Below are 18,094 nucleotides of genomic sequence, written 5' to 3'. Positions count from 1 at the left end.
AGAACATACACTTCTTCAGAGCAGGCTCTAGATTTAATTTATCTTTAAGGATCCCAGTGCTTCCTATCATTGGTAATATCTTTATCCATCTATTGAAGACATATACAGATACAGATTTGTTAACTGTTACATTTGTGCCTCTCTTTCCTTATCCTTAAAAGAGCTTCTCTAAAAGGGAGTGAATATGTTCGTATGCACTTGATTTTCCTTTCTGATTAATGTTCATTTGGCATTTCTACCTAGAGAAAATAAACAACAAGATGAAGTCACAAGTTTTTCTTAGTGCATCTTATTAACTGGACATTTTTGCCTAGATTCGGAACTCATAAAACCATGTAGTGGTAATCCAAATATTTACTACACCTTATCTGAAAACCATCACCCTAAATGTATGAGCTAAATTGAAAACCACTTTAACTGGATTCAGTTGGGAATACTCTCTGGAAACTTTCCATATGATTTCTACTCTGTATCTGTTCAATTCTGAAAGTTTTGTCAACATCCCTTTGTTGCTAGTAGTAAAGTTCAAGTGGCATATAAATGAAAACTTTCTGCAATGTGGGAAAGTCACTATTTAATTATTTTATCAAAAATGTCACACATTAAGCATCCCCAAATTATTTTAAGGTGCAATAGCTGTTAGAAACCTTCCTTCTCCTAGCAACAAAAAGCATTTTCAGGACAAATTCAAGTTCCCACCATTTCCAAGGTCAAAGACAACTAAGCAACATTCCCTTTAGAATAGTATAAGGTATAAGCATAAAGTATGAGAGGAATAGGTGAATCCTGACTCTGGAATGTATCACTTCTACAGTTCCTGGGCTTTAACTAGTATAAAAACTTTTTTTTCCAAGCAGATGGACTTCCCATTGACAATTTATCATGGTCCCCACAATATATAGTAATGAATATTAGATGTTAGTCTGGCTTATGGCTAATCCTACAAAAGTCTCATTTTTCAACTAACTTCATTATCTATATATATATAAACTTATATAAACGGTATAAACCTCCAAGAGCAGTAAATGACATTTTGTTTCTTAGGATATCTAACAAATTCAGTTGAATTTAATAATTTCCAAATGATATAATTTTTGTCACTGGCCGCAGATTTTTGCTACATAAAATGAGGAATTAGAAAATTAACCAGCTGAATTTTGTAAGTTCTTAGTTTTAAATGCAGAAAAACTTAACCTTCCCTCCACTCCTTACTTTTTCTGTCTTCCTCTATTCCACTCCAATAAAGTCAAAACATCATCATTTACAGACACTTCTTAACGGGTCAGTAAACTTCGTATCTTTCCCAAATTTCTTGGAAGATTCACAAAACATCCTTCTTCCTCTTTATGGTTTCCTTTTTATTATTACCAATTTAAGAAACAATTAGGGATACTTTTAAATCAGTCTCCAGGATGCCTCCTTTTTTTCCTCCAAATATACTGATGTGCAGTGCCACCAAAACCCACCACCACCTGTACTCTAATTTCAATTCGTAGCATCCAGAACAATAGCTCTGGAGCATCTAATCTTCTAAATAAACATCCTGTTGCTATGCAAACACTTCCAAGTTAAACAATTTTTTAAAAGCACAAAGTTTTTAAGGCCACCAAAAATGTAAAAGACAAAGCTACAGAAACTTAACGCTACCCAAAATACTTGGAGCTCCAGAACTCTTCAGCCATGAACTGATAATATGCTACAGTTTAAAAAAAAAAAAAAAAAGGTAGGGGGGAGGATGGTGATAGATAAAGAGTTAAAAGTACCTTTGGGTGAAAAATAAATTATTAAAAGAGTATTTGCCAAACACCTAGCTACTATCACTCTGATTAGCACACAATTCGGTTAGGCATTTTCTGGGGAAAATCCCTATGCCCAAGGATCCTTAATGAGTCACGATTCTCATCTGAAAAAAAAAAATTAGAATGCTGACAACACTAAGGTAAATTCAATTCACAAAAGCACTTCTCAAAAACTATGTTTCTAAAAAAGGGGGCTTCTGTCATGAGTGGCACACGTTGGGCAACTCAGTTGCTCTTCACGAGGAATCAACATCAGGAGGTTTTGGAAGAACGATTTTTTGGTAGTTGGGTAGCTTGTGAAAAAAAATGTTTTCAGGCAAATCCTCATCCCTCCTCAAAAAAAAAAAAATGAAAAACTGGTTTTATAAAGCAAGTAAGTCATATTCTAAACAACTGTGTTCACAGGTTAGCTCATTAAAGTCAGTGAGATATGGTCATAAGTTATATAAATACCTTTACATGTACAAAAACATTATCTTCAAATAACTGATAAATTTATCAACCTTCTAAGACAGGACCTCTACACTTATAATTCTACATTTACAAATGGAAAAATATTTTTTTCCCTAAAGTATTCTTACATTCAGACTTCAGAAAAATTCAATGATCCAACAATATTAAAGAAAACATGACACTATGGTCTTAAATAAATATAACTTGAAGTTCATTTTATCTAAAATAAACATGTATTTCGAAAATAAACTGAAGAGTAGATAAATGCATAAACCATAATCTATAAAAGGAAGACTGTGAGGAGCAGAGTGAATTTTTATTGAATTTCTATAGAAATCTGTTTCCCAAATTAAATATGTAATCTCTATTTGTGCATGTAAATGCATACACACACAACTCCAATAAAACTCCACTGACTCGTAACAGGCAACTGTAATAAAGTGATTAAAAGAGAGTGACGTAGCAATATAAAGAGCAAAAACTACGTGAAGTCAAACAATGAAAAAAATTAATCCTTCAGAGCTTCCATTAGTCATCAGAATCATCTTACAATAAATCTTTTTTATTTGTGATAGATTTGAGCATTTGAAGAAGCCAGTACTCAAGACTTATCAGACTTGAATATCTAATTTTGTGCTTTTTGCCCCATACCTTCCTACAACTACTGTATGACATATAGTTCTTTTTAATAAATTAAACATAAGTTTATCTGACAATTCTGAAATATCCTTAGAATAAAAGTGGAGATTCCAGAAATACAGTGTGCCCAACAGTGGAGAAATCAGTCCTTTGATGATTTCAAGTCTTCATTTTCATTTGTATTTTCTTTCTTTGAGATGGAGTTATTTATTTATTTTGAGACAGAGTTTCGCTTTTGTTGATCAGGATGGAGTGCCATGGCACGATCTCAGTTCATTGCAACCTCTGCCTCCCAGGTTCAAGCGATTCTCCTGCCTCAGACTCCCAAGTAGCTGGGATTACAGGTATGTGTCACCTCGCCCAGCTAATTTTGTATTTTTAGTAGAGGCGGGGTTTCTCCATGTTGGTCAGGCTGGTCTTGAACTCCCAACCTTAGGTGATCTGCCTGCTGTGGCCTCCCAAAGTGCTGGGATTACAGGCATGAGCCACTGTGCCCAGCCCAAGCCCAATTTTAAAGAAATGAGTGACCACTTTTACTCATTTTAATGTCCGTATTCCAGAGCAAACCAGCAGATTGTCTGCAAAAATTACAGATTTGCACTTCTAATTTTTAAGTCATGCAAATCACAGGGCCAGATTTAGAAGTGTTAATATATGTAAGCAACTGAGAACTTATACTAAAATATAGATACTGATAGTACAAAAACACACACTGTCAACTTAGGGCTGGCCATCTCTATCAAGTCTCCAGCTCCCCTCCCTGATGTGTGCACTCCCATTCCCTGAGTCTTTCACTGAGGTCTGAGCCAGCACAGACACATCTGCTTAACTCCAAAGTAGGGTAGGCCCATTGCTGGATCCCTAAGACATGCTGTTCAATCAAGAAAGCAGTTATCATAAGACTCTCAGCACTCTTTATGCTCATTCTCTCTCATGAGATAACAGCAGGATCAAAGGTGCCCAGGACAGATCCACTCCTGCACCATCCTCACCCTGGTTCCAGCTAAAAATCAATTAGTATGTAACATCAGGGGTTGAACCCTTATGTAATCAATGAAGGATCAACTCTAGTCCACTACACTATGAGCTTGCTAAGGCCAGGGGCCTATTCCTGTACTGTATTCATTTCTGTACCAAGAATCTCGCTTACTGTATGGTTTCTAGGTGTCCAATATGTGATTCGTGAATGAATGTATATAAGTAACTGTGTTGAATCCCAAAAGCTGGAAAATAAAGAGGAGCCTTCCAACGGGAAGAGGCAGAAATAAAAAGAGAGATGTGAAAAGCGAGGAGAAAGCAGCCACAGTATAAAGAGACGGTGAAGGCAATCAAGGTGAATAATCAAAGTGGGAATACATATGCCCCTCCACCACATAATTAAGTTCTAATAGGTTTCGCTGTCCCAAGCCTCCATTGTTAAATTCTTCCATATGTATCAAAGCAGGCCGAACTGCAAACCTATCATTTCTATAACGACAAAAACAGAGCCATTTAGAACATTCAAAGGCATTTGTAATCCACATACAAAGCTACTGATAAACACTGTATATACAATCTTACTATAATCAATGTTTCTCTTGTTTTATATCTACAATAGCACTAAGTTAAATAAAAGAACAATAATGTGAATACAAGTTAAAATTTTTAAAAAGTCAGGCCAGGTGTGGTAGCTGATGCCTGTAATCTCAGCACTATGGAAGGCCGAAGTGCAACTGCTTAAAGCCAGGAGTTCGAGACCAGCCTGGGCAACATAGCAAGATTCCATTTCTACAAAAAAAAAATTTAAATGAGCTGGCTGTGGTGGCATACAGTTGTAGTTCCAGCTGCTTGGGAGGCTGAGGTGGGAAAATCACTTGAACCCAGGAATTCGAGGCTGGGCTCCAACTTGGGAAACACAGTGAGACCCTGTTTCCAAAATGAACAAAAATACAAGACAGTCTTTTTCATTAATTAGATTTTAGGTTAAAATACAAATAAAAGCTAAACACTGTCTGGCTAAATATTAAGTAGACATTTTTAAAAGTCAAAGCTAAAAATTATCACAGTGAACATGTCAAAATTAAAAACATAAAATAGAAGTTGTAACTTCATTACATATAGATATGTATCATATATAAAGGTTCACTATGAGCAGGAAATCATATATTATTTTTAGTCCGTTATTTAAGGCAAGGGAGGAGTAACAGTAACGAACCAATTAAAAAAACTTTTATCCTAGGGTCTAACTGCTTGATCTCTACAGTTACACTGTGGGTGAACCATTCAAGAAATAAATTTTTGCTAACTACATTTCAAAGGCATCATAACGATCAACCAGTGGAAACTATACATTCTCATTCCAAAAAAATTTTAAACATAGAAATGTTTTTTCCAGGTTAATTTTTTTTGCCTTTGAATCAATTTACTCAAGAATGATACATATCAAATCATCATTCTTCTCCAGTTCATGAATAAATAAGCAGAAGACAAAACGACCTATATCACATTTTGGTATATTTTTATGTTAATTGGAGAGCAGTCTCCTTGAGATGAGATTTTTTTAACCGTACTTTCTACAGATGACATTTAAGCTTAAATGCTTTTTCTTTTTGGCCAGGTGCAGTGGCTCACACCTGTAATCTTGGCATTTTGAGAGGCCAAGAAAGGAGGATCTCTTGAGCCCAGGAGTTCGAAACTAGCCTAGGCAACAAAGCGAGACCCTGTCTCTACAAAAAAGTTTAAAGTCAGTCAGGTATGGTGGCAGGCACCTGTAGTCCCCGTTACTCAGGAGGCTGAGACAGGAGGATCGCTTGAGGGAGGTCAAGGCTGCAGTGAGCTATGACTGCATCACTGCACTCCAGCCTGAACAACAGAGTGGGACCCTGTCTCAATGAAATAAAATAAAATGCAAGGTTTATAACTTTTTTTAATATAGAAAGTCTATTTTGTATTATATGAAGACTAGTGTCCTAATACAGAATAAGGATGGTGAGGGAGGCAAGAGAAAAACACTGTTTTGTTTTAAAGAAAAAAATCACAAATATATTCAATGTATGGTTTATAATAATTCAATTTTAAAGCATAAGATCTCTGAAAATAGCTCTATACTTTCTGCGCCACGATCTTAAAAGTGAATTCTCTTTGATTTGTAATTTAAATTAGGGTTAAGTCTGAATACCTATATATACTTTTCTATACCTAAATACATATTTCCATATTATATACATCTAAATATCCATATATATTTTGCTATTTCAATTTCAAGTGAAAAAAGTACAATTTACAATCAAGAATATAATTTTTTTAATATTTGGAAGAATGAAAAATGGAAGCTCTTTGAATGTAAAATTGCCAAGGCTAGTTAGCTGAAACAATAGTGGACACATTCCCAATACCAAGATGAATATGAAAAAAATAAATAGCATAATATCATAAAATTTGTAGCTTACTTTGTGCCTTTTCACAGAAGTTTATCTGAAAGCCTAAAGTAAAAAAGATAAGTTCCAGTTCATTTACTGTAAATCAAACAAACCAAAATTGGAACATGACATTGCATTTTTATATTAAATTTTGAATAAAACTAATTCAAGAACAGGTCAAATCACATTACCCCGACCAGAGACAACAATAACACATGAGCTTTCTTTAAAAACTTTAGTTCTGTCAGATGTAGATGTAATATACTCCATGAAACTGAAATCAAGTTTAAATTGTGTTGCAGTCTTAATCTTTATTTTTCACATATATTTAATAAAAAGAACTATAATATAAGCCCTTAGAAGTTAACAGTAACCTTTAAGATAGTTCTGTCCATTTTTTTAATGTTTTGACCTACAAATACAGAATATGAGTTACTTAACTTAAATTACTGATTTAGAGTTACCCATGATTAATTACCATCTATGATTCAAAAGTTTCAGCACTTCATAAATTGTGAAACTTACACACATAAAACATTTCCTAGTAAATTAGCTAACTTCAAACAATAAGACAATGAACTGCTGAAGAGGGGTTGAGATTCTTCTAAAACAGGCCTGAAAAAAAGATAGTGTCCCTAGGAATGAGAAAGCCGAGTACTTTAGAAGTTATAAGAAGAAAACCTGTGAATTCCCCTTAGAAACCTAAACACATTTTCCAAATCCAGTTGGATCTGGTTACACCTTATGCATACATTGTATACAGATATAATTTTTAATAAGAGGCACCCAGTAAAACAAGCCATTTAAAACAAAAGCCTTCACAACATATTCTTTCACCCCTAGTTTAGCGAGTGGATATCTGGTTTTGTTAGTGGTCTATCTACGCTTGTCTTTATTACTGCTTTGGGGAACAAAATGAAGGAAGTAAACTCACAATAACTTTGTGTTTAAACAAATTCAATCAAAACATACAGAAAAAAGAGTGAGGACTGAAGGAAGGATAGTTAAGTAGTCTTTCCTATCCAGTTATCAAAATTCTTAGGATTCTAAGAAGATACCATCTATAAAGTACAAAAACTGAAAAATGCTAATGTAGCCACTTTGACATGAAAGTATCTTTGGTATACCACCAAAGTAATCCACTGTTGACTATCTTATCACACAAACGACAATGCAGGAAGAAGTGAGAATGGAGACTTCGTGGGAAAGTAGTACTAGGGCAAACCTAGAAGGTCTGACCCCGGTCTCTCTACCACTGAAGGTCAATATGCTGCCCCACCAAACGTGCAGTGGGAACAGAATTCACAAAGAAAAACAGAGATGTATGGGTCTTATAAGCCTAAGTAACTAAAGGCCGCTGGCCTCCTACCACGCAAAATGAACTGAGTACATTCAGGAAGAAAAGGGTCCTCTGGAAGTAGCAGGCAAGTCTTCCCCACATCCCATTGGAAAAGGGAAGGTAAAACTCACCTTCTACTACAACTGCGGAGGAGGCTGGGGAAACAAACAACTTTAAAGCAAAATACCTTACTAGGTAGCAAAAAGAAAGAGGTGAAAAGGTGAGATAAGAGGTGAACAAAATAGTAATACGGATGGTGAAAGGAGCAAGAAAACAAATTTGTAAGGTATATGAAAAAGAAATCAATTGGATCTGTGTGTAAGGTTGTGTAAAAAAGAAAGTTACATTGCTTAGTAAGTGCATATTAAAAATGTTAAGGTATATGTCACTGAGAATGACAGAACGTCACCAATGACTGCTCTAACACATTAGAAGCTAAGCCCCAGTTTAAGCGCTAAAAAACTCTCAAAACCTGAAGTTCTCTCACCAGTGCAGAATCTATGTAAGCAGCTACAAAGGAGGTGGAAAGGGGATTAAAATGTTCAAGGCATAAGTATAGACTTGTTCTTTGTATCTAATTATGAAGTGACCAGGTGAACAAATTCTGGGGTCTCATCCAAACATCCATCTCTCCGCATTATTTCTCACTAAGAAAATACTTGGTAACTAGCCCAGAGTCCGCTGACAAGCAAGGGCTAAATTAACTGGAACACACTGGCTCACCTTTTCTTTAGCAATTCTATAACTTTCTTAACATTATCAATTAAATTAGGTAAGAAGCTTTTTTAGTCTGTCTAAATGTCTAAGACCTGCAAAAGTCAGAAAGTTAGTGCTTACAGCACAGACTTGGGAAAGTACCAAATAGCTCCGCTAGCTCATACTCAAAAGGGTAAGGATGAGCAAAGGGGACAAGCAACAATCTTGTACAAGAGAAAGATGGTGGGAAGGAAAAGTGAGGAAAACTTCCAATATCCTCAACTTTACAAAATGCAAGTTCTTAGTTATGCTATAATATTCATTAGTACTCACTTACATACGTTCAAATTTTTTTTTTTTTTTTTTTTTTTTAAGAGACAGGGTCTTATTGTTGCCCATGCTGGAGCGCAGTGGCATGATCACAGCTCACTGCAGCCTCAAACTCCTGGGTTCAAGCAATCCTCTCATCTCACCAGGTACAAGCCACTGTCTGGCTAATTTTTGGGGTTTTTTTGTTTTTTGGGGTTTTTTTTGTAGAGATGGAGTCCGAACATGTTGCCCAGGCTAGTCTCAAACAATCCTCCTGCCTCGGCCTCCCAAAGTGATGGGATTATAGGCATGAGCCATCTCACCTGGCCAATATGCTTAATTTTTGAAGTCTCCCTTGTCTCCGAAATTCTGACTTCCTATTCACTTACTTTAAGTCCTATCTCTGGAAGTACTAGATAATCGATTGAACTTGTTGATAGTAATTGGCTACATTCTAAAAGTCTTGTGTGCCTCACTTTTTTATATCTGGGTGAACCATCTGTACCCTGGGGCTTAATTTGACATGATCCTCCATTTATATTTTCCCCATTGCAAGTAGGGGTAAATTTGAGTCTTTTTCATTTTTCCTGGCCCCAGGTAAGTTTAATTAAACCTTAGAATAAATATAAAGAATATTTATTTAAGAATTTAAATTCTTCACATTGATGAATCAGTATCAAAATGCATAGGACAGAATGCTAGTAAGCCTATATGAGAAATAAAGCTCCATGGGGGTTTTTCCTCCTCCTTTTTCTCTGTAGGTCTCTCCTACCCTCATGCCCACATTTGCCCCTCATTCTCACCCTCTTACCTCAATTTTAAGGTATTTTATGTGGCCATAACTTGAAACCTGCAATTTACTGTTCTTACCACATACGGTGAGGTAAGAGGCTGTTTAGGATGTGTAAGGGTTTATAAAGACAAAAAGCAAACAGGTTTTGATGAAGTAAAAAACAAAATGGAGCATGTTAGGAGAGCAGAGTTCTAGTTCCAACTGTGAAACTGAAGTCATTTCACTTGAGCCCTAGTTGTGTCATTTTAAAATAAATAACATTATCTCAAGGGTTTGAAAACAGTGTGCCTAAATCTAATTTTGCTTGTGTAATGGCCATTTGGCCATCACAGAGTTTTGCAGCTATCTCCATTCCCATTCCTCTAGGTTGATGATACAAATCAGAGAGGGGGTGGGGCAGGACATAAGTGGTTTCCTACCTCCTCAGGAGCTGCTTCTGATTCCCTGGACATTCTGGATTTTTGTACTGCTGAAAGTGCATTATGAACTACAGTATGAACTCACACTAAAGTAAAGAAAATCAGAGCTGCCTTACTGAGTCATGCCCATAGACCATGCTACAAAGTCTTTCCTCTGTCACATGCATGAAGGGTCTAGTTGTCTGACACCTTCAAACTTCCAACCTCAAAATTCTGGCATATGCCTTAAACCGCAGCTACCCATAGTAAATCACTATGGCTCTAACATCTAAGGCATTATCTAAACCTACCCTAAATTTGTATTTTCTCTGTACTCAGAGCAAGTTCCCCAAGATTTATTTCCTGCTGGTTTATTTCTTTTAGATTTCCTTACCTCAACTTTCTGAAACTTTATCAAAAGGGAGCCACCCTAAGTTGGCAATTCCAGGTTGTTAGAATTATCCACCAGTCAGGAGTTGATAAAATACTAATCAAATCCCTTCCACACTTCTTAAATTCAAGATCTTGTCCTCCTCATAATGCCAGCTCTTTCTCTCCTTTTGGGCAATGACCACCTTATTTATTCTTTGGCCACAAAACTAAATGCCACATTACCTTCTCAAGACTGTTTAATGAAGCACAGTATACTGAGGCAGTAACTTACAATTATGTTCCTTCGGGCAAGTATCTAACTTATATGAGCCTCAATTTCCTCATTTGTGAAAAATAAAACAATACCCAAAAGAGCTTTGTGATGATTAAATGGGAAAATAAATCTAAAAAGTCCAACCAAAAGCCTGGACTAAAGCAGGTTATTATCATAGGCGCTGTTATTCCTGTTCTCTCCCTCATGGGAGCAATGATTATGGCACCTTCCCTATCTTTTGGGGCTCACCAGACCAGCTTAACCTACACAAAACCAGTCTTTCTCCTTTCATTCACAGTCATCTTGAGAGAATTAAAAGAGAAGGACTCCCAACAGCCCTGGGGATCCCCACCCCACACTCTACACCTCTGCCACAACCCTTCCAAGGCACAGCCTGGCATCCTGAGGACTCTAACAACCCCAAAAAGATGGATGCTTCCCCACGACAGGCACATAACTAGATTCCAGGGAAACTGCCAAAATCATCAGGGGAGCTCCTTAATGTCACTGATTTCTTTAGCAAAGTCAGGCAATAAATAGACATAGGCATGTCAGATATATATACATCTGACATATAGATATCTCAGATATATATGTCTGGTAACACTTTGCTTGATTCCTCTTTTTTTAAACGTTTGAACAATTTGGTGTGTGTGTTCAGATATATACGTCTGGCAACACTTTTCTTGATTCCTCGTTTTTCAATGTTTGAGCAATTTTGGGTAAGATGAAATACAATATAGCTTGAAAAAGCTGCTGTGATGTCCATTTTAATCCTCTTTCTCCGTGGTGGAGAATAATGTGTTGTTCTTAAAGAACCAAGCTGCATATGATGTAACTGTTTTCTTCATTCAAAAGGCCCACCTTGAGTTGGGTAAACCACTGGCTAATCATCTCCTTTTCACTGTGCAGCTACAAGCAAGGCCAATCTTATGACTTGAATACTTTCTAATAATGTAAGTACACGTTAAACTCCCAACCTTACCGAGCGTGTGAAGAGATACCTGAAGATTTTCTGGAGTTGGGAGGAAACAGCTAGAAGCTAACCCACATCCACTAGCAAAAATAGTAATTTGCCCAGATTACAAATTTAGCCAGAATGGCAACATTTGTTAAATGTTATGCCAAATGAGTTCCTTTTATATATAGTGTTAAAAGGATTGTATTACCTTTCAAATCTGCACTGGTTTCCTGTAATTAAAAAGTCTTCTACTTACTTGGAGATTCCCAATCGAAATGTCTCCAGAATCAAAATGCCACTGTAAACCCTCCAGCAAGTTTAGAACATTGTAACATAAAGTGCACCATTCTTGGAGCACCAAGGCTCCAAAATCATCTCAAAAGGTGGCTGGTTGCTTGGAGCTTCCACCCCCTGACTGAAACCTAAAATAATCTCTCTCCTCTATTCCTGAATCTGCCTCATTTCTGGCAAAGATTCTTCCTTCAGACCTGAATGGCCGAAATGACTTCAAGAGGCTCAGAGAACCATGCCATACAGCAGTAAGAGGAGCAAAGGCTACCAGTCACACAGGTGGTTAAAACCCACCTCCACCAGAACAAATAAATGTCTACCCCCTAAACTATGAAAGGGACTGTGCCCGCTTACCTTTAAAGGGTGGTTGTGAGCATCAAATTAGGTAAGAACAGTGAAAAGAGAGTTGTTAACTGTTAGTTTCCCTTTCTTTTTTAAGCCTCAATTAAAGTTCCTCAGGTTGAATCATTGGAGCTATCTCCATCTCCTAGAAACTACAAAGGAGACTGACCTGGATTACGTAGAATGGAGTTAGGATTATGATATCCAGACCCCTAAAAATAAGGAAACTCTGTGGGCTCACATCAATCCAGCTTCTCAAATTAGTGAAAGAAGAAAAATTTACGAAAAAGAAAACAACTCAAAATACAGGGTTAACTAATATCCCATCTTAAGTTTCAGCACACATTTACGCTAGTAAGGTATTTTAGAGGAAAACGTGAAAAAATATGCATTCTAAAAGTGAGGTGAAATGTTTCTCCACTTTTTTACTTTAATACCAGGGTTGCTCTAATTTTTAAGGGAACATAAAAAGAAATGCAATCTGTGCTTTGAGTGGGGATTAATTTGCTGAAGTGGACTTGTATGAGGTTATGTTAAATAGTGAAAGAAATGTTATGCAACACACTGGGAAAGGCAAGCAGTTCTGGGGTTTTAAACTCCTCACTGCACAATTCAGTTCTTTAAAATTAAAGATAAAGGTCTCCCATGGTTTTCGGAAACCAGAATAATTGGTAAAAATAGACAAAATCAAAAGCAAGACATTTCATATATATTTTATGCTCAAATATTATTAGGAGAAATAACTACATTGATTTTAAATCTTCCTAAACTTTTTCTTAACAGATATACTTCATTACATTTTCAAGTACTGGGTGTGTTTTCTAAAGCAGAATCAAGCTATCATCTTTTTACTTAAATTGATATATAAAAATGCTCAGCTAAGAGTAAGTAGCTAAGGACTGGACTGGTCCCTAAGTTTTCTGTTATATACCTATATTAAGACCTAAGAAGAGGAAGAAAAAAAACTGCCTAGATCAGCACTTTAAGAGAATCAGAGGCACCTACAACATATACTTTATAACTATTTCTCATAACAAGTATTTTACAAATGGCTCAGTGTTTTTCCTAATGAATTATAGATTCTATTCTAACCATTGTAAGAAAACATCTATTGAAAACTGACATTTCTCAGCTAAGAGATCTTGAAATCTATTACATTTTAAGTGACTAGTAACTACAGCAGGCAAATAATGTCTAATAACAATCCGTATATACTTATATTTTATAATTTTCAAACCACTTTCATGTGCATTAAGAATGTGATTCTTAAAATGGCCCTACAGGTTAGGCATTATCCCTATTTTAACAGATGAGAAATTTCTAAACAGAGAGTTCAGAAAAGTTAGGTAATTTCCCTAAAATCACAGTATTTGTAAACATCAGAGCAGTTACCTTAACCATAGTTTTCTGGGTCTAAGACCAGTGCTCTTTCCACTTCAACATCCTTCTGTTTCTTAAACATTACTACATGCTACGAGAACACTAGCTGCTACAGCTACTACTGGAAAAGGAATCATCCTACCTGTGCAATTTCATTATAGAAGCTGTTGAATTCTCAACTAACTGGCAAGCTTTATTAATCAGAATATGCTATTCTCTAACATGCCAACCACGATACTATCTAGTACTATTTGCTACACATCTCTAAGATTAATTACCTGGTGTAACGGGATCTTCTCTTTACAGGATTCACACTAACCCAGCTGAAGTCACAAGGCTTTAGATTTGCCACAAGAGAAAGTCCAAGCCATGGCTAGGAAGGTTCTTGAATGTTACAAGTCAATTCCATATTTTAGGTTGACTAAAGAATCATACTTTTCCACAGAATGAAGCCCTAATATGCAAGAAATTTTCCCATTAAATCTATCTACATTAACAAATCATTGATGAAACATTAAGAAAAAAAACATTTCTCAGAGTAGTTCATTTGAGTATTGTTTCCTCTCTCAAATGCAAACTCATCCTAATGCCAAATACACTTTTATAAAACCACTTACCTAACTTGGCAAACAGATCTACATTTTGTTAGCTTTAGTCATCAAAGAACCAAAGCATAAGAACCACTCAACTTATAAAGGTTGGGTATGTTTGTGAATGAACATGAAAAAAAAAAAAAAATGAGTCAGAATGAGTGAAAACACTCAAATCTATTGAGTAATAACAAAATTAGCAGTTATTCCCTATTACCTAAGGGACAGTGTGGCACAAATGGCCAGATTAGAAGCCACAACTGTTAGTATAAACTTGCAACTAAAGCTAGGTCTGTTGATTACTGTTATAAAGTCAAATTCACTATATATCCCATTCCAACCATCTACCCATCCCCTAAGAAAAAAATGAGCAGAGCAAATTGATAGCTAGACTTCTGTTTCATATCGTTCACATTGTAATTCATTTGGGAGTCCTCCGATCCAGAAAAAAAAAGATCTGGAGTTTGAAGTAGAACAAAATCTCATCTAGGATACTCTGACAGGACAGATCGATAACGAAAAGTGGGAAATCAACAGGCTAGAGAGAACAGCAGGACCTAGTAATATGAAGCTGAAGAAATTGTGTAGTAAATAATGAGAGGTTAGGGACTCATTTACCAATAATAAAAGGGAACATTAATGAGACCATAACAATATTGTCGCTACTAACAATGATGGCTAATGTGTATTGCATCCTTACTACATGCCAGGTCCCAGGCTTACATGCATTCTCAAAGCCACCGGGGAGGTAAGCATTATTCCTACTTTGCAAGTGAGAAACTGAGGCTTCAAAAGGCTAAGTTCATTGCTCCTGGTCACAATACGCATACCTAAATCCCGGCCAAGAGATTCAAACCCAGGACTCCAGAGCTCTGGTTCTTAAGCAGTATTATTAAGAAAACAATACTGCCCAGCCTGGACGACTCTTGGGCCACAAACATGAAGCCATGAAAAAGTATTCAAGGTTATCCAGTGCCCACCACAGTGCTTACCACGTAAGAGGATGGCCAAGGTCTACTGCATGAAACATTCCTTATGTCCCACAACTGAATCCTGCTGTTTCAAAGAGCATGGTCATTAACAACTCCCAGGAAGGAAGTTTTTTGTGTGGCAAGTATAACTGGATTGGGGGAGAAGGCAGTACATCAAACATCTTCTAAGGCCCACTCTGTGAAGTCTGATCGAAAGCAGAAGATCCTTGGTAGATGAAGTATAGTATGGGAGGTGTGACTCTTAGCAGAACAAAACAAACCAAAAAGAAAGATCCTAAATTGCTGCTTAAGTTCAAGCTTTATAACTCACACTGTGCTAGACAACATCCTGAGAATGTCAAGCACTTCATTCTGACTAATGAAAAGAGTTTCAAGAGCAAGATACAACACATTCCTGAATCAATCAAGACTAGACACAATATTGATTAAAAAAAAAAGAAAAGAAAATTCGGCAATAATTCAAAGAGAGGTCTTAGGTCCTTTTTCCTTCTAAAATGGGTTCTGCTTATTAGAAAGTTTAGTTAACTGGGTATCAACATACAAGGGCTGAGGAGAACGGAGAGCATCAGAAAAAAAGTCCTAACCACTGACTTAAGAGTTCCTAGAACACTCCAAGCTCTTCCCTGCTTTCGAACCTTCATACACACTGTTCCCTTTGCCTAGAACCCTCTTCAGGTAAAAGAGGGTTAGGCTTTCCAGACAAGCCTTCTCTGACCATCTTATCAAGCAGACTGCCCTCTATTATTTTCTATCACAAAACCCAGCTTGTTACCTTTATTACTTTCCCAACTAGTAATTTTTCAAGTTGAGCTAAATAACCTTCCCTCCCCCATCTTCACAGGGGGATACCTCCATGAGGACAGTTAGAGACTGTTCAATTCTCTATAAACTCAGCATGAGCGTTTTACGCAGATGCTCAATAAATATTTTTTGAACCAAAAAAAAAAAGTATCCAGCTATTTCAAACTGTCAGCCTCCCCACCAATAAAACAAACAAACCACCTTGTTTTCATAAGCTTTATAAGTCACCCATCTGGAACAAGAAATACAATTCTAAATTGTCATTTTGCCATTTCATTTCCGCCCCCCACCACCTAGATTCTAAAGCTGTACAGTCAGGAAGTCAGTCTTATACTTCATCAGTATAATGTGCTGTGCAACACAGTGGACATTCAATAACTAATTCAATTTGAATGAATGATCTTAGGGCCTGCACAGAAAGTGTCCTCTAAGCTCTGACATCATCCTGTCTATATATCTATCACTGGTTTTTATGTACATTAAAATTATTTCATGGGGAGGGTGACAGGGATGTAAAGATAAATAAAATCCTGTCTCTTCTTTCTGAAATACGGCATGCTCTATAAACATGAAATATTCAATAAATGTCTGCTGAACCTAACTAAAGACAAGAAGCCCTTTAAGAAGAATGGAATAAAAAAGTAACATGGTCACACTGACTACCAAGGGTACCCCGACCCTTAATCTGTTAATAATTCAACACAAGCAGTTTGCTAAAGTTGTCAAGAGATTTCTGAGATTCCCTGTTTTAAAAATAGCATTACTACTCAAAATTCCCCAGTAAATTTAAGGAAATGGTCCCTAACAGGCTCGGGCCTGGTATTTTCAAAACACCCCCTGTCAAGAGCCATACAGAGCTAATAAGCATTCCCACTGGGGAAAGCCATTAATTAGCAGAGCTGCCTCAAATGTCCAGACACTACAGTATCCCTTTGACCCCTGTCTATTTCCTGCATCTCTCCATTTAAACCGAATTCAGTCTTTTTTTTTTTTTTTTCTTCCTGCATGCAATGCTAACACAGAAATCCCTGGCCTGGAACAAAATGCCTCTCCCAGGCCAATGGCAGCCTACCTACCTACCTTACAGGTGGCACAGGCCTGGGCAACCCGCCCCCCACCCCCCACCCCCATCCCCTCCAGCGCACAGAAACCCTGCAAAAGTTTGAAAACACAGGTTCCAAGAGGCCCGCGGAGCCCGAGGTCAGCTCGGTGGTCCGGCTCCAGCTGTACCCGGCGACAGCCAAGATGGCCCTGAGCGGGGCCCACTGCGGCGGCGGGGCCGAGGGGCGCCGGCCGGGGCCGCTGTCTCCACCGCCTACCTGAGCGGCGTCAGGGACCAGGAGGCAGGCCCGACGCCCCTCCCGCCCTGCCGCAGCCCCGAGCCGGCGCGTTCCCGGAAACGGGAGCCGGGAGGGCGCCAGGTAAGCGGCGGGGGCGATGGGGGTGGCCGCGGGGGCGGTCCTGGACCAGGTGGGCCCCGGGGGCCGGCGGGGAGCCCGGTAGGGCCCAGGGACCAAGCGCAGGCAGAGGCCGCGGCCGGGGCCTATGCGGACCGGAGCCCGGATCCAAGCCGGGCCGGAGGCGGCAGGGAGCGGGGCGGGAAGCCGGGGAGGGAGAGAGGGAGAAGCCGGCGGCTGCCGTGGCTTCCTCAGCCGGGTCCGGGGGCGTCCGCTGGGGCAGGCCGCGACGACGCGGGTTGCCGCGCTAGGGGGCCGGGGTCTCGGCGCGGCCGCGTTCCTTACCCTGCATGCTGCTGACGGCCGGGTGGCCCGGCGCCGGGGACCCTACGGGGCCCGGGGTGCCGCTGCCGCTGCCGCCCCCGGAGCCGCCGCCGCCGCTCGGGCTCGGAGCCGCCATTGTTGGGAGTGAGGAGCCGAGCGGCGCCGCGGCGGCTGCAATGCAGCAAGCTCGGCCTCTCGCACGGCCGAGGGGCGCGGCTTGCCCCCGCCTTGGCCCCGCCTCCGACACGCCCAGGACACGCCTCCTGACACGCCCCCGCCCGAGCCCGACGCGCTACCGGCTCCAGATGCTGAGCTGCAGAACCGCCCCGCTAAGGGTGCCCGACCTGTGAAGCAGACAGCTGTCTTGGACCAGGGCTGCGGGCCCGCGGGGCCTAAAGTGGTTTGCGGAATTAAAGGTGGGCCTGCATTTGTGGGGAAAGAAGGTACACAGCTTTCATCATTCCCATGGAAGTCTGTGACTCCTAAAAGTCCCCTTTCTTGCAATCTCAGAACCCCAAATCAGAATAGTAAAGTTGAAAAGGATCC

General features: G+C 39.0%; 1 protein-coding gene and 1 non-coding gene across 5 annotated transcripts in view; one reads left to right on the top strand and one right to left on the bottom strand.

The window, feature by feature from the left end:
* Positions 1-17,747, bottom strand: part of MAP2K4 (mitogen-activated protein kinase kinase 4) — a 121,212-nt gene extending 103,465 nt beyond the window's left edge. For 2 of the 4 annotated variants that reach the window (XR_002517842.2, XM_003912362.4), the window contains exons 1-2: positions 17,570-17,732; positions 6,320-6,352 (exon numbers count right to left, since the gene is read on the bottom strand). Coding sequence is in view for 2 of the 4 variants with exons in the window: in XM_003912362.4 (XP_003912411.1) it covers positions 6,320-6,352; positions 17,570-17,684 (148 nt within the window). In the remaining 2 variants the exon portion in view is untranslated. Of the gene's footprint in view, positions 1-6,319; positions 6,353-17,569 lie in introns of all 4 variants that reach the window. The other 2 variants (XM_003912361.3, XM_021928178.2) reach the window with 2 other exon arrangements.
* On the top strand, positions 1,986-2,125 carry LOC116271144. The gene has a single exon (XR_004179582.1). It is a non-coding gene; the product is annotated as a U11 spliceosomal RNA (small nuclear RNA).
* Positions 17,748-18,094: the final 347 nt, after the last annotated feature.

Source organism: Papio anubis, chromosome 17, assembly GCF_008728515.1.
Source record: "Papio anubis isolate 15944 chromosome 17, Panubis1.0, whole genome shotgun sequence".
NCBI lineage: Eukaryota > Metazoa > Chordata > Mammalia > Primates > Cercopithecidae > Papio > Papio anubis.
The sequence above is the reverse complement of the archived record's forward strand: the minus strand, read 5'-3'. Positions and strand labels throughout refer to the sequence as shown.